This window comes from Antennarius striatus, chromosome 18 (assembly GCF_040054535.1).
Source record: "Antennarius striatus isolate MH-2024 chromosome 18, ASM4005453v1, whole genome shotgun sequence".
In the NCBI taxonomy this organism is placed as follows: Eukaryota; Metazoa; Chordata; class Actinopteri; order Lophiiformes; family Antennariidae; genus Antennarius; species Antennarius striatus.
Genome location: NC_090793.1, coordinates 10621098 through 10635000, shown reverse-complemented (window position 1 = coordinate 10635000; position 13903 = coordinate 10621098). Strand labels below are relative to the sequence as shown.

The window sequence follows — 13903 nt, the reverse complement described above, 5'->3', positions numbered from 1 at the left end:
CTACTTAAACCTTATGCTGCATCTCCCTGTACTCCTTTCCACTCTTCTCAGTCCTCTTACTGTCCCGATTCTTCTTTGCTAACCTCTTTCTCTGTATACACTCCTGTACCTCCTCACTCCACAACCAAGTCTCTTTATCTACTTTCCTTCCAGATGACACACCAAGTACTCTCCTACCTGTCTCCCTGATCACATTAGCTGTAGTTGTCCAGTCATCTAGAAGCACCTCCTGACCGCCCAGAGTCTGCCCTCTTGCGGATATATTGCCAACTAGTTATGTAGATATTAATTATAATAATAATAATTATTATTATTATTATTGCAGTATTATTTAATATTATTTTTGTTGCTGTTATTTGGGGTGGAGTCAAATATATTTTTACCAGTTTGGTGTGGTCTATAGCAATACCAATAAACAGCAGAAAACAGCCTAATACTTCATTTCACAAATTAAAACACTTACAAAAATATATTTTATTTCACACAAAATGGCATGCACAAACAAACACACACACACACACACACACACACACACACACACACACACACACACACACACATGAGATGTGGAACATTTACAAGTTCTGATACTGAGGTGAGAAATTACTGACAGTCAGATGCACGTTCACAGATGAAGCCAATGCGGTCAGTACAGTAGAAATCATTCCAGTTAGCATTATGGATGAGGCCAGCACAGTCCTCGCCTTGTTCATGGCCATGAGTCCAGTTATCAGGCTGACCAGGCTTCCAGTTTCTGATAGCATGAACAATGTATTTGTCACTTCATGATTATTTAAATCTGTTGTAATGTAAATATTTTTTTATAACCAGTTTGATTTACTCACTTGAAAACAGGTACAGTTCCATCAACCCATTTCCAAACATTTTCTGCCTCTTTGTCAGTAAGGCCCAGCCAGAAATAACCTTTTCCTGCAATTGTATTCCTCACAAATTGCTACGAATGAAAGAGCAAGATGTGTTTTTATCTGTTTCGACAGAATGTGCCACATTTTGAAAATCCTTGTCTAACTAGTGAATGCATTAAAGTAGTTATCAATCTTCATTTACCTGTTCCTCATCGTCATTAATAATGAGCATATGAGATGATGCGTTAACACAAAATTGGTTGGATTCATCAAAGTTGAGTCTCTGGGAACCAGAGGAGAAGTAGTAGCAACTGTCTCCAAACCTTCTGAACTCCACTGGGCAACCTAGATGATATAATTTACAGAATGTCAATATGTCAGTAAAATCACTTCACATGCTTTTAGTCTATTTTCTACTGTTTTATTGTAACTGAGCTCACCAGGTGATGGAGTTGTGGCTACTGGGTTCTGGACTTGTCGGGACACCGAGCCTTGTTGTTCTTGTATTATTTTTGGAGGTTGGGGTGGTTTGGAGTGTTCCGGGTCCTTAGTGGGATGAAGAGAGTGTGAAAGTTGAGGGGGTACAGGTGCAGGTATTCCTGGTAGCCCAGGGGGACCAGCAGGACCAATTGGTCCAACAAGCCCACGAGGCCCATCCAACCCCGAAGGTCCTGGTACGCCTCGTGGGCCCTGTGACCCTTTTGGTCCTGGTATTCCTGGCTGTCCATCACTTCCAGGAAGTCCTGATGTTCCAAAGTCACCTTTTTCGCCGGGGCTTCCAGGTCGTCCTCCAGACCCTCTAGATCCTTTAGCTCCTGTAAGACCCCGAAGCCCAGCTGTGCCCCTTGGCCCTGTTGCACCTGGTGATCCAGCAGCACCTTTCTCTCCTTTGGAGCCCACAGGTCCTGAAATCCCTTTCTCACCTTTGTCACCCTTCTTTCCAGACTGGCCAATTGGCCCCTGTGGACCTCGGTCACCCTTGGAACCCCTTGGACCTGGTGGACCTGAAACATCACAACAACACATGATTGGACCGCATGTCAGGATCTATTGTTACTATGTAGTTTTGACGCGTTTCACAAAAAAAAGAAAAAGAAAAGAAAAACAGCAGTCAAAATGTATGGGTGTCAGTCATTTCTTACCTTGCAGGATGGTAAAGTTGGTAATGAGCTGTGAATGCTTGATGTCCATGAGTTTCATCTCCCCCATCACTGTAGACAGGTTGTTGACCTCTTTGTCCAACCTGATTGTCAGCTGGTCTTGTTGTGCATGGAGCTCTTTGCTATCTGTCATGACCTCAGTCACGCTACCATTCAGCCTCAGTAACACATCTGAGTGATGCATTACTGTCTCAGCACAGGACCTCAGGTCGTTCAAGTCAGAGCTGATAGTACCTAGGAGCTGCGAGGAAAAACTCAAGTTTCCGGTCACAAGATCCATGTCATTCTCATGCCGGTCTAATCTTACTTCCATTTCATCAAACTTAGAAGAGGTAGCATTATCATGGTCCCTCTGATGGTCCATCAGCTCACGCAGGCTTTGGTCATGCCCTTCAGTGAGGGCTGAGGTGTTCTGGATATGGATGGCTAAAGTGTTGAGCTGAGCCCCCCAGTCATCAAGAACTTCCCCATTGATCTGGGCCAAGGCTGAGTTGTTAGCTGCCAGGACCTGGAGGTTCTGGACCTTTTCTTTAAGCCAATCTGTGTCAGACTGGGTCTGCCTGGTTGTCTGCTGCAGAGTCTGGTAATCATTCTTCAGTTTTTGCACTGCCTGGCCCGTGTCTTCAAGCACCCTCTGCAGTGTGCTGAGGAGATTACGCTGGTGGGATTGAGTAATGTTTAGTGCACCAATAGTAACCTGTGTTTGACTCTGCAATTTGATCTGGCCTTGTATCTCTGAATGGAGCCGTGCAGTATCTGTCTCGAGATTGTCAATAATGTCACTGTAGGAGGCCAGGGTTTGATTGACCCTATGCAAGGAGGCAGTGTTACTTTCCAGAAAGCCCTGCAGGGACCCATAGTCATTATGCATTTCATCTCCTATGATCTGAAGGTCATCCAGTAGATGCCTGCTTCTGGATGTTCTGAGGGCAATATCATTCAGTTTGTTTTGTAATACCTCCAGATCTGACTTGAAAGTGTTGAACTGACTTGTGGTATTGACTGATTTCTCTCCTGTCTGATCATCTGAGAAAGTGAAAGTAAGGAAAATATTTTAGAATGTGCTCACAGCTATTGCAGAACAAATTGTTCTTATCTGACATCTAAATTTAAGTTAATGAGACTTGCCTAGTTTTTTCAAGTCTGTCTCCACAGCATTAATCTTGCCTCCATAATTCAGCATTCCCTCTGTGACGTTGTCCATCGTCTCAACCACTGGAAAAAAAGTCAAGCGAAGCACTAGTAAAGAGAGTATATAGTCTAATCTATCTATCTATCTATCTATCTATCTATCTATCTATCTATCTATCTATCTATCTATCTATCTATCTATCTATCTATCTATCTATCTATCTATCTATCTATCTATCTATCTATCTATCTATCTATCTATCTATCTATCTATCTATGTCTATATATATTTTTTTTTATATTTATGTATATATACGTATATACACCGTATTTTCCGCACTATAAGGCTCACCTAAAAGCCTAAAATTTTCTCATGAACCCGTAGTGCGCCTTATAATCCGGTGTGTTTTATACATGGATTAATATTTATATTAATATTGGTTAAAAACATGATCGCTGAAAAAAAGCCGCCAGTCTGGCCGCCAGTCATGCCGCACTCCGCCACCAGAGGAGCACCCTCACAAGGCACTCGGTTCTACGCCCCCTAACAAAAGTAGTCAAGAGATGTCACCAAAGTCCCAGCTCTGACTGAGCTGCTCTGAGACGGTAGAGCAGACTGTAGGAGCACCAGTGATTACATAGCAAAACATAAGGAACTTTCAACAATTCTATTAATAAAGTTTGACTGACTGACTGATCTCAGTATTTCCTAACTATTTGGTGTCGGAAATAACCCACTTTAAACTTAATTGGTCTTAAAAATGCCATTGTGCTGTCATCTGGAATCTAGTGACGGTCCATTCTATTAGTCTGTGGAAACACGGAGAAACTGGCATAAAGGTGAATGAAAGACCCTCAAAGCTGAACTTCCAGCCTTTTCTGAAATTTCAAGAGCAGAGTCACTGCTAGACAAAGGTGCCAACGGGTGTCTGCAATTGATTTACAAATGTAGTTGATAGCTCTGGGCGGGTGGCGGAGGGGCGCATTCAGGCTTGTGTATTCTGTCTGCAGCGACGTGCTGTGAGATTCACGGCGGTGAGACACCGACGTTAAAGTCAGTTCTAGGAGTAAAACAGCGTCATATTTGACAGTAAATTAGCAACCTGACGTTAAAAACTAGTTAAACAATTTTTTAGGACACACAGCAGCAAATAGCTGCACCTCACCTCTGACTGGACCACCGATCGATCGAAACACTATTTAATTAATAAACGATGACGAACCGGAGCTTTAATATTTGCTTCCAACTTCAGATCAGGAAATAATCCGCTCTGTTCGCACTGACTGCACTCGTAATGAATTTAACCAGTTTTTAATGTCAGGTTTTTTAATATGCGGGTTGACTTCTTTCTAAGATGGCAAAGTGATCAAGCCTATAATTTTCTCATAAAGCCGCAGTGCGCCTTATAATCCAATGTGCCTTGTATATGGATTAATATTCATATGAATAATAAAACATGATCGCTGAAAAAAAGCCGGCAGTCATGCCACCCTATGCCACCAGGGGCACCCTCAGAAGGCACTCGGGCCTACGCCCCCTAACAACGGTAGTCAAGGGGCGTCACCGAAGTGCCGCTCTCACTGACTTGCTGTCTGACGGCAGAGCAGCCTGCAGAGAGCACTGGTGCCTGGCTACGATAATGTAGCAAAACATAAGGAACTTTCAACAATTCTATTAATAAAGTTTGACTGACTGACTGATCTCAGTATTTCCCAACTACTATGGTGCTGGAAATAACCCACTTTAAACTTAATTGGTCTAAAAAATGCTATTGTCGAGTGTCAGTGCTGTAATCTGGAATCTAGTGACAGTCCATTCTATTAGTCTGAGGAAACACAAGGAGATACTGGCATAAAGGCGAATAAAAGACCTGAAAAAACTTAACTTCCAGCCTTTTCTGAAATTTCAAGAGCAGAGTCATTGCTAGACAGAGGTGCCTGGTGTGCTGCAATTGATTTGCAAATGTAGTTGATACCTGAAACAACACGTTACGGGGGGGGCAGGGGGGCGCATTTAGGCTTGTGTATTCTGTGTATCCTTCTTCTAAGATGGTAAAGTGATCAAGTGATCAGGTTACCTTGATGAGGCTCAGAATGGCCTCATTGACATGACAATAGGGACCATTCATAGTTGATTCATGGTATTCACAGTCATGAATGCTGTAGCTAGTGGACGGATAGCGCAACTGCAGCCACTAGTTTTTTAAATCTATTTCAATTTTTTTTATTATATGCCTTATAATCAAGTGCGCTTTATAGTGCAGAAAATACTGTACATATTTGTTTACTGTAATATACTGTAATACACTGAGCTATATATATAACATATACTGTAATACCGCCCTTGGGGGCGGCAGCGGCTCAGTGGTAGAGCGCGCGGTAGAGCGGGTCGTCCAACGTTTCAAAGATCGGCTGTTCGATTCCCGCTCCCGCCCAAAAAGAACTCCCAGAGGTGGGCTGACAGTGGGAGGTGTCAGTTCACCTCCAGAGCACTACCGAGGTGCCCTTGAGCGAGGCGCCCTTGAGCGAGGCACCCTTGAGCAAAGCGCCGTCTCCCTTACAAGTTGCTCATTTGGGGTGCACCAATAAAAGGAGCTGCCCGCCACTCTTCCTCCTCTGCATGCGTACAGGCCCCATGTGTGTGTTTGTGTTCAGGGCCTGTACACACATATACAGTATATGCATGATTTGAACTAATTAGAGTGTGCTACTAATTTCCCTGCTGGGATTATAATCAGTATATAAGATTAAAAAAAGTTCAATTCTGGATGACTGCCAGAGTTCCCTGTCACTCAGAATCTCGCGAGAAGATTCCACAGCATAGTAATGAATGATGAAGTGGCGCTTATGTACGCTGGCTACTGCGGTACACGCCCACCATCATCTTGTCACACCTGTGACTTTGTTGATATTAATACTCGACCTGCACGTGTGTGCGATGGATCTTATCCAGTGTTAAGGCACTGCCTCTGGCAGTCATCCAGAATTCATAGAACCACAGTTACATACGTAACTTACGTTTCCAGTGTTTTATGTCACTGGGTAACTGTGAATGTGTTTATCAACACAAAACGCAATTTGTAATTGTTTCACACAAACATTAACAAACACATTACAAATATCAAACTATAAGGCCTTGTTCATTTCTGCTCACATCTGCAATTATAATCAATCTCCTGTCTGCTGTGGTTTGTTTTTATGTTGGTATGTGGGCATCTAAATTATTTCTTCTAAACACTCTTAACTTTCACTATTATATTACAGAAATAACAAAACATGAAACTATAGCATATATTTGCGCAAATAAAGATGCATTTGTCAAGAAGCTGTTCATGACTATTTTTTTCTTATTGAATGCATTTCAGCTTTATTTCTTTTGTTACCAGTACCATTCATTTAGGTTTGCACTGTTTCTACACAACTGAGACCTGAGCTGGACAGTAATGACAAAAACGTAGTATGAAACAAAATTCAAGGCACACGGCTGTTCCTCACTAATGTCTAACATGCTTTATTCTCTCCCTAAGTGCTGTATTGGAAATGCACAAGTTATCTAAGGCTTCTAAATTGAGTAAAGCTTATTGGCTGCTTATTGTGACCCAAATCATGAGCAGTGCTTAAGTTGTTACTGAACATGGAGCAGATTATTGCTAATTGGTGGTGCAGAAGCACACATCCAAGATGTTTGTAACTTGACAGAATGCAGAATTCTAAAGAATAAGAGTACATTGTACAAAAATTAACAGAATTCTGTGTTGTGTAAAATCTCCTCTCAGTTAAGCTAGGGTAAGCACAGCATTGGGCATCAGTGTGTTACTAGAGCCAAACCATCAAAATCACAAGGACTTGACACAAACACTGACCCCAATAATCTTGTCAGTGTGCAAGGCATGATTCAGATTTAAAACGTAATTTAGAAAGTAATGCCAACTGGGCAGCATCAGTTCTTATCTGCTCGTTAATGTACACTGCCTGGTCAAATAAAAGTCACCATCAAAAAAATTCACACAGTCATATTATGTTGGACCACCTTCAGCTTTGATTAGGGCATGCATTCCCTGTGTTATTGTTTCGATAGGCTACTGCAATATCACAAGATTTATTTCCATCCAGTGATGCATTATTTTTTCATCAAGATATTGCATTGATGATGGTGGGATTTGACCATTGGGCAAAGCCTTCTCCAGCACATCCAAAAGATTCACAATAGGGTTAAGTTCTGGAGTCTGTGGTGGACATTCCATGCATGAAAATGACGTTTCATGCTCCCTGAACCAGTCTTTTACAATTTGAGCCCAATGAATCCTGAGATTGTCATCTTGGAATATGCCTGTGCTATCAGGGAAGAAAAAAATTCCTTGATTGAATTACCTGATCATTGAGTATATTCAGAAAGTCAGCTGACCTCATTCTTTGAACACATACTGTTGCTGAACCTGGACCTGATCTGACTGGGCAGATTCTAAGATGACAAGAATTCATTGGGCTGAAAAATTGTGAAAAAGTGGGAGGATCAAAGTGGATTATGTTGAAGACTACAAGTACTTGGAGATCCACATTAACAATAAACTAGACCTGATGTCCTAAATACACCAATGATAGGAAATCCTTCCTTCCTGTGGTCATCAAGCTGTTCAATTCTCATTCTGGTTTTGAAGTACATTTGCCTCATCTGCCAGACTACCATCTCAATACTAAACAAGGGAAACATGGAGCGGCATTTTTGGACTGTTCATAGAAACTACGACACCAACTTTCCACAGAAAACTTAGCTTGGACAAAGATAAAGGAACAAAACAGGCAGTTGTTGGGACATCAATCATAATTCTCACAGCCAACTTCAAAAACAAAAGCTGCAGATTGCGAGGGTTTCTTACTGCAGTTGCACTACAATTCTATGGACGTGAGTGACACAGCCCAGAGGTGCATTTTTATTGTAAGACAAGAGAAGGACATACCATATATTTGTCATTCAAAAACATTATTGAGAAAACCCAGCTCCCAGTATACAAACTACTGTCCACTGGAGCACCTGCAATTGTTTGCTGCATGAATGGATTTATTTCCAAGTGCAGACAAGTGCTTTCTCAGGCTTCGTGAATAGCCATTGCATTGCATCAACAAGAGTTACGCATTAACATGCTCAATATGAAAGAGATCATGGATATTGCAACGAAGAGCGCCTGTTGTATTTGTACCACATCTCTTCAAAGACAGCTACATCTTCTCCACGAACATCTGGAGAGGGCTAACTGCGACCTCTCTGAGTTGTTGCTATACACTGATGTGGGATGGGTTAGATGAGGGCAGTTCCTGCATATTTCAAGAGCTCTGTCTTGAGTTTAAGGACTTTTTCAATGTAGTTGGACAAGCACAATACATGCAGCTAAATAACGGTCAGTGGCTGTTAAGTCAAGTCCAGGTACCGTTTTACCATGATTGATGATGATTTGTAAGTGTGCTTGAGGCTGGCTTCAGCAGTTACTGTCTGGACTATGTATCCCTGGCTGATTCCATTCAGTGTAAAATAACTATAAATGCCTCATTGATGTATTAAGTTTGCACAATTTAAGATATTCAGACTTCTTAAGAACATATTGACATTAGTAGTTTGCACAGAATGTGGAATTCTTAAAGTGAATCATAAAAATGTGGGTTTATACAATGTCAAACACTCTAATTGCAGTCTTTTTTAAGTAATTCAGCATTGAATGAAAGAGTAGAAGTGTTTAGATATCACTATATCTTTGCCATCTTCAATATGAAGGACAGTTCATGTACCAGAAATGTGGAAAACCACTGAATTGTATGAAAAAAGTGCATTACTCTTTTTTGATGTTGTTGTTTTGACTTACCTTTATATCCAAGGACAGCCACTGCTATAGTTATTAGGGCACAGAGCACATACAGCAGTGCAATAGCAACCCTCACTGCCCAGTCATTTTTACACTTTGTGCACTCTGTACCCTCCTGAATTCCTGAAAAACAGAATTTCCAAAAATCATTACACGGTGCGCATTATTAAACTGAATGTGATGTAATGTTGAGAGTCAGTATTAACTGAAATGGTTAACACGAGCAAAAGGTTAATTGAAAACACATAGGTTACTCACTAAAAAACATTTTTTAATATGTATTATATCATTAGTAGGATTTCATATTTCCAAAATGTGATATACTGCACCTTTCTTTCGACAATTATGAATTAAAATTTTGACAAGTAGCAAGAAGACTTACAACAAAACTTGAAATCTCCGCACGTGTTTGCAATAGGACTGAGATGTCAAAACAAAACAGTACCATACACTGTCTGGGTCATTCCTCATTTTTACTCAACCTAAACCTACATTGCAGGAATATTTCTGGTCCTTAATGTTATGAATTTTTTCATAGTCTGACATCCTGAAAACCACAAACCAATGTGACATTATTCTAACATCATGCTACAGCCAGGATGTTTACTTGACTCCATTAGAAATGACCAAGTTGCCTCTGGTAAGCAGAGACTTTGGGGAAGTTGCTTCACAACAAGCTATGACAACCTCTCTGTACATGCAACAAGTTCTAAAAAAGATTACATAGAATGAGAGAATTTAGGAAATCCCCAATAATTACATCATCTGACTGTGATGTAGTAGTAGTTGTAGTCATAGTAGTAATAGAGGTGGTAGTAATAGAAGTAGTAGTATAATGTAGTAGTAAAACAGTAGAGGTATAGTAGCTGGACAAAAACACACAAATGGTACACAGTACACACAAATGGGGTGAGGACTGCAGGAACATCTGGAGTAATGAAATCCTATAAACCACCAGGCTTTGATCAAAATGTTTTCATTGACATTTTGAATAGGTCAGTTGTTTCCACAAAAAGGATGGCACAAAAAATTTAACAACTGGATATATATTCTTTATATGAATTCTTCCCACGAAAGTACGGGAAGCTGGTTCTATCCCTTTAATTTATGCACAGCCACAAGCGCTTCATCCTTACCAGTAAGGGTTGGACAGGCACACCAGATGGATAATGGGGATTTTTGCTTTAGACCTACACATCTGTGAAAACATCACATCTAACCACTTCGAAGAAGTGTCAGACATGGCCACTGTTGTTTTCATATGTGCTGAGAACCTTATGGTGGTGGTTAGAGTAGAGAACTCCTGACCCATCCCGCTGCTCTTGCACATGCCGCTTAAAGGACAATATCACACCATGTAAACAAACAACTGGCCGTCTACAGGCTGTGGTCCAAGAGCAAAACCTGGGTGGTATTTCTGGGAAACGTGAATCTTAAAATCAGACTTTTAATTACTTTTATGACTCTATATTAAAGTAATGCTCGTGACTAGAACTATTTTCTTGATTTTAAACATAATTCTAACCGCAACTGGCACTATGAAAACTATATTCAAGGGCTGCTTTTATGATAAATTAAATACACGAGTACAGCGAGTGCTTCATAAGCCGTTTTCCATTTAAAAAAACTAAATTAAATAAAATGATGAGTTTTATTTTACTAGTCTAAAGCATTCACAAAATTACTACCCTTGATGATAGGAATGGGATATTGTGCAAATGATGATGGAATGTAATTCATCACATCGAAGAAAATAGAAAAAAGAATTTTTAAAAAAATCCTAAAATACCAAAATGAGCTTTGGTGTGTTACATGAAAAAACACTGAATTGTTTTGAGTTATGCCTCGGACAATATTTATTTGCCGGCATGGAGACAGATAACTTCCTCTGCATTATGGCTCAGGGGATAAAAAGGCTGTACAGTATTTTTAATTGCTCAAGAGGGGATTGCATAAAAACTGCAGAATTGGCTTGGTTGGTTGTTGCAGAGTAAGCTTAAATCATGTTTTCCATGTCTACAATTACATGAGAGTATTCTAGGATCCACATGAGCTAAACCTCATCATATGTACACGTAAACTCTATGCAGTTTTAGAATATTTTTTTTACTACATTACATAAAACTCCTACTGAACTCCAGAAGTCAGCATAAAAACAAATGCCAGTACAATCTGTTCCTTAATGAGGGGCCAGCAATTGAAAATGCTTTGTCAACGTTTGATACTGAATTTGAAAAGCAGCTTTCTCATTATGGCAAAAGTTTTCCTATGATGGTAGGATAATAGCCAAATATGAGCACGCTTCAATGGTCAAGGCTTAAAACTAAAGCCACCTTTGGTCTCCAAGCAAACAGTGTTTCTAGAGTGAAAACTGTCACTGTTTAACACATCCTGAGCAGTAGAAACTGACAAACAGAACACTTTCTTCACTGACCTAACAGAAATTATTCTAGGCAGAGCATCCTTCCAACGTCACAGTGTCCCCATTAAGGACCTTTGCTTAAACAACAGTTCTCTCAGCAATGTGCCACATTGTCAACATGAAAATTAAATATTTTCAGGGCAAACACGTATTCTGGTAGGAACAATACAAATTGAATAAAAGCATATGAGGATGGTAATCAGTAGAGATGAGCGTGTACACCGCTATCTGTATCTGTTCAACCATCTAAATTATTTGTATCTGTATCTGTACTCGGAGTGGGTGGGACTTAAACTGGAAGTGGGTGCGGTTTGACCAGAAATGGGTGGGGCTTAAATCAGTACATCATTTTAAGTCTGAAATTGATATGGATTGATCAGAAGTTGCTATATATTTTTTTTTAAAACTATTTACAGAACAGCCTCAAAATTGAGATTTAAATTATGTTTTTGATCACAAACGTAATTAACTACTTACAGAACTTAGAACATAAATATTCTTAAGTGTATGAATGAGTATTTCAGCTTCAGAATTGAGATTCAATGCTTTTGATCACAATAGCAAAGGAACTATTTATAGAACAAGTTCTTTATGGACTAAGAACATGAAGTTCATTAATGAATACAACACATGCAATAGGAAATTATGAACTACAAGGTATGCATGAACAAGAATTGTCATAGTCAACACCACTTCCTAATTTTTTTCTTCATTTTTATTTTTAGAGCGAGCGAGAGAGAAATAGAGACAGAAAGAAAGAGCATATGTGTGTGTGTGTGTGTGTGTGTGTGTGTGTGTGTGTGTGTGTTTGTGTGTGTGTATGTGGGTGTTTGTGTGCACGCTATGTAACAGTTAAAATATCTATACAATATATAAATTATTCATTCGAACTGAAGTGAGAAAGTGTTAAACTAAGAGCAGAGATTCTTGGTTACAATGTCAGTGGTACCTAACGACCGGGTCGCAACCCGGTACCAGGTCGCGGGACATTAGGTACCGGGCGGCAGAACGTCTGAGTTTCTTTTTTTCTACTGTTTACCAGTCTAAAGATGTTTTATTTTGAAAATGATGTCAGCGCGGAATGACGCACAGATGAATGCATACGTCTGTCCCGCTTGACAGGTCTCGGTCACGTGAAAGGTCACCAGCCGTCACCAGGTGCCCACAACTGTGCCAATGTTCTGGATTAAAGTCACGGCAGATTATCCTGAGATCGCCCAAAAAGAAAGCCCTGCTTCCATTTCCAACCTCCTGTCTTTGTAAAGCAGGATTGTCTGCAGTGATCATAAAGAAAACCAAACTGTGGAGTAGACCGGACGTCTAGAACACATTTCAGATGTCATTGTCTCCCGTTACCCCTAGATCAGCGGCCCCCAACCACTAATTCTCATTATTATAATTATTATTTGATTGACTTTTTCACCCTTTTATTGGAAATGACCAGTATTTCTCCTACATTGAATGCACTGATTATTAGTCGCTATATTTCAAAATTTCACTCGAATCGAGTTTTTAATATAAATATTTCTAACAATAATTTAATTTACAGAGATGTTGATTATCAGTTTATGAAGAAAAAGGTTGTTTATTGTCTGCTGATCATGCTTCCTTGCACTCGGCTTCTACTACTTCTATGGCCTTTTAGCATTGCTAGCATGGGCAAGGTGATCTGAGTTTCTGTGGCTTGGAAATTGTTGATAAAGGTTAAATCTTGAATGTTGAACACAGTGAAAAAAAAAAACAAATCCTGGATCATCCCCTTTATCCTGATCCATTTCAAAATGCAATGGGACAATCAGAAATCGGTCATGTAGTTTAAAAGCACTCCTAGAGACTCTGGAGTGCTTTTAAAAAATAACCCCACAGACTTTGGAAAAACATGTCAGACAAAATTAACAGTGAAAACAATTGGGACGGTCCAGTGTGATGTCTGTAAGAGGTGTATTTCCTCTACACTCTGAGTCAGTAACAGAAAAAAACACTGGTTCCCTTATTCAATCTACCTGCCATTGCCCTTGTCTGCAAACCCTGTCTCACTCCTGACTTGCAGTGGAAACTTCCATGACAACACAAAGAACGTCTGTGCAGACTGGAGGTTGTTTATGTGAAGACCCTTTTTACAGTTTTAAAACAGTAATTGGGTGGCAACCACAAGATTTTTTTCAATTTATAACTTTCATTTTTGTGTTATTTTAGAGCAGAATATGATCACAAGCCAAAAAAAACAACAATTACACAAACGGACCCTGCCTCTACTCTCCACCTGGCTGAAGTGTGAAGGTCATACCGACTAGTGCTTTATTTATGTCCACATTTGCAAAAGGACCATACGAACAGCTTTTTACAGTTTGTTTTTCTAGTGTGGTACTTCTCTAAAAATGTACAACCTTTAAAAAAATACAATTAGGGGAAGTTTCTATTTTCCATAAAAATAGCTGCAACATGATCCAAAACAAATAGAAATAGACA

General features: G+C 39.9%; 1 protein-coding gene across 1 annotated transcript in view; it reads right to left on the bottom strand.

Annotated features, from left to right (window-relative positions):
* The window catches only part of LOC137612481 (collectin-12-like), a 41521-nt gene that overhangs the window by 15893 nt on the left and 11725 nt on the right, over positions 1-13903 (bottom strand). Inside the window, exons 3-10 of the mRNA XM_068341020.1 lie at positions 9013-9135; positions 3155-3241; positions 2009-3052; positions 1307-1870; positions 1069-1211; positions 846-955; positions 612-754; positions 384-397 (exon numbers count right to left, since the gene is read on the bottom strand). Coding sequence (XP_068197121.1) covers positions 384-397; positions 612-754; positions 846-955; positions 1069-1211; positions 1307-1870; positions 2009-3052; positions 3155-3241; positions 9013-9135 — 2228 coding nt within the window. The remainder of the gene's footprint in view (positions 1-383; positions 398-611; positions 755-845; positions 956-1068; positions 1212-1306; positions 1871-2008; positions 3053-3154; positions 3242-9012; positions 9136-13903) is intronic.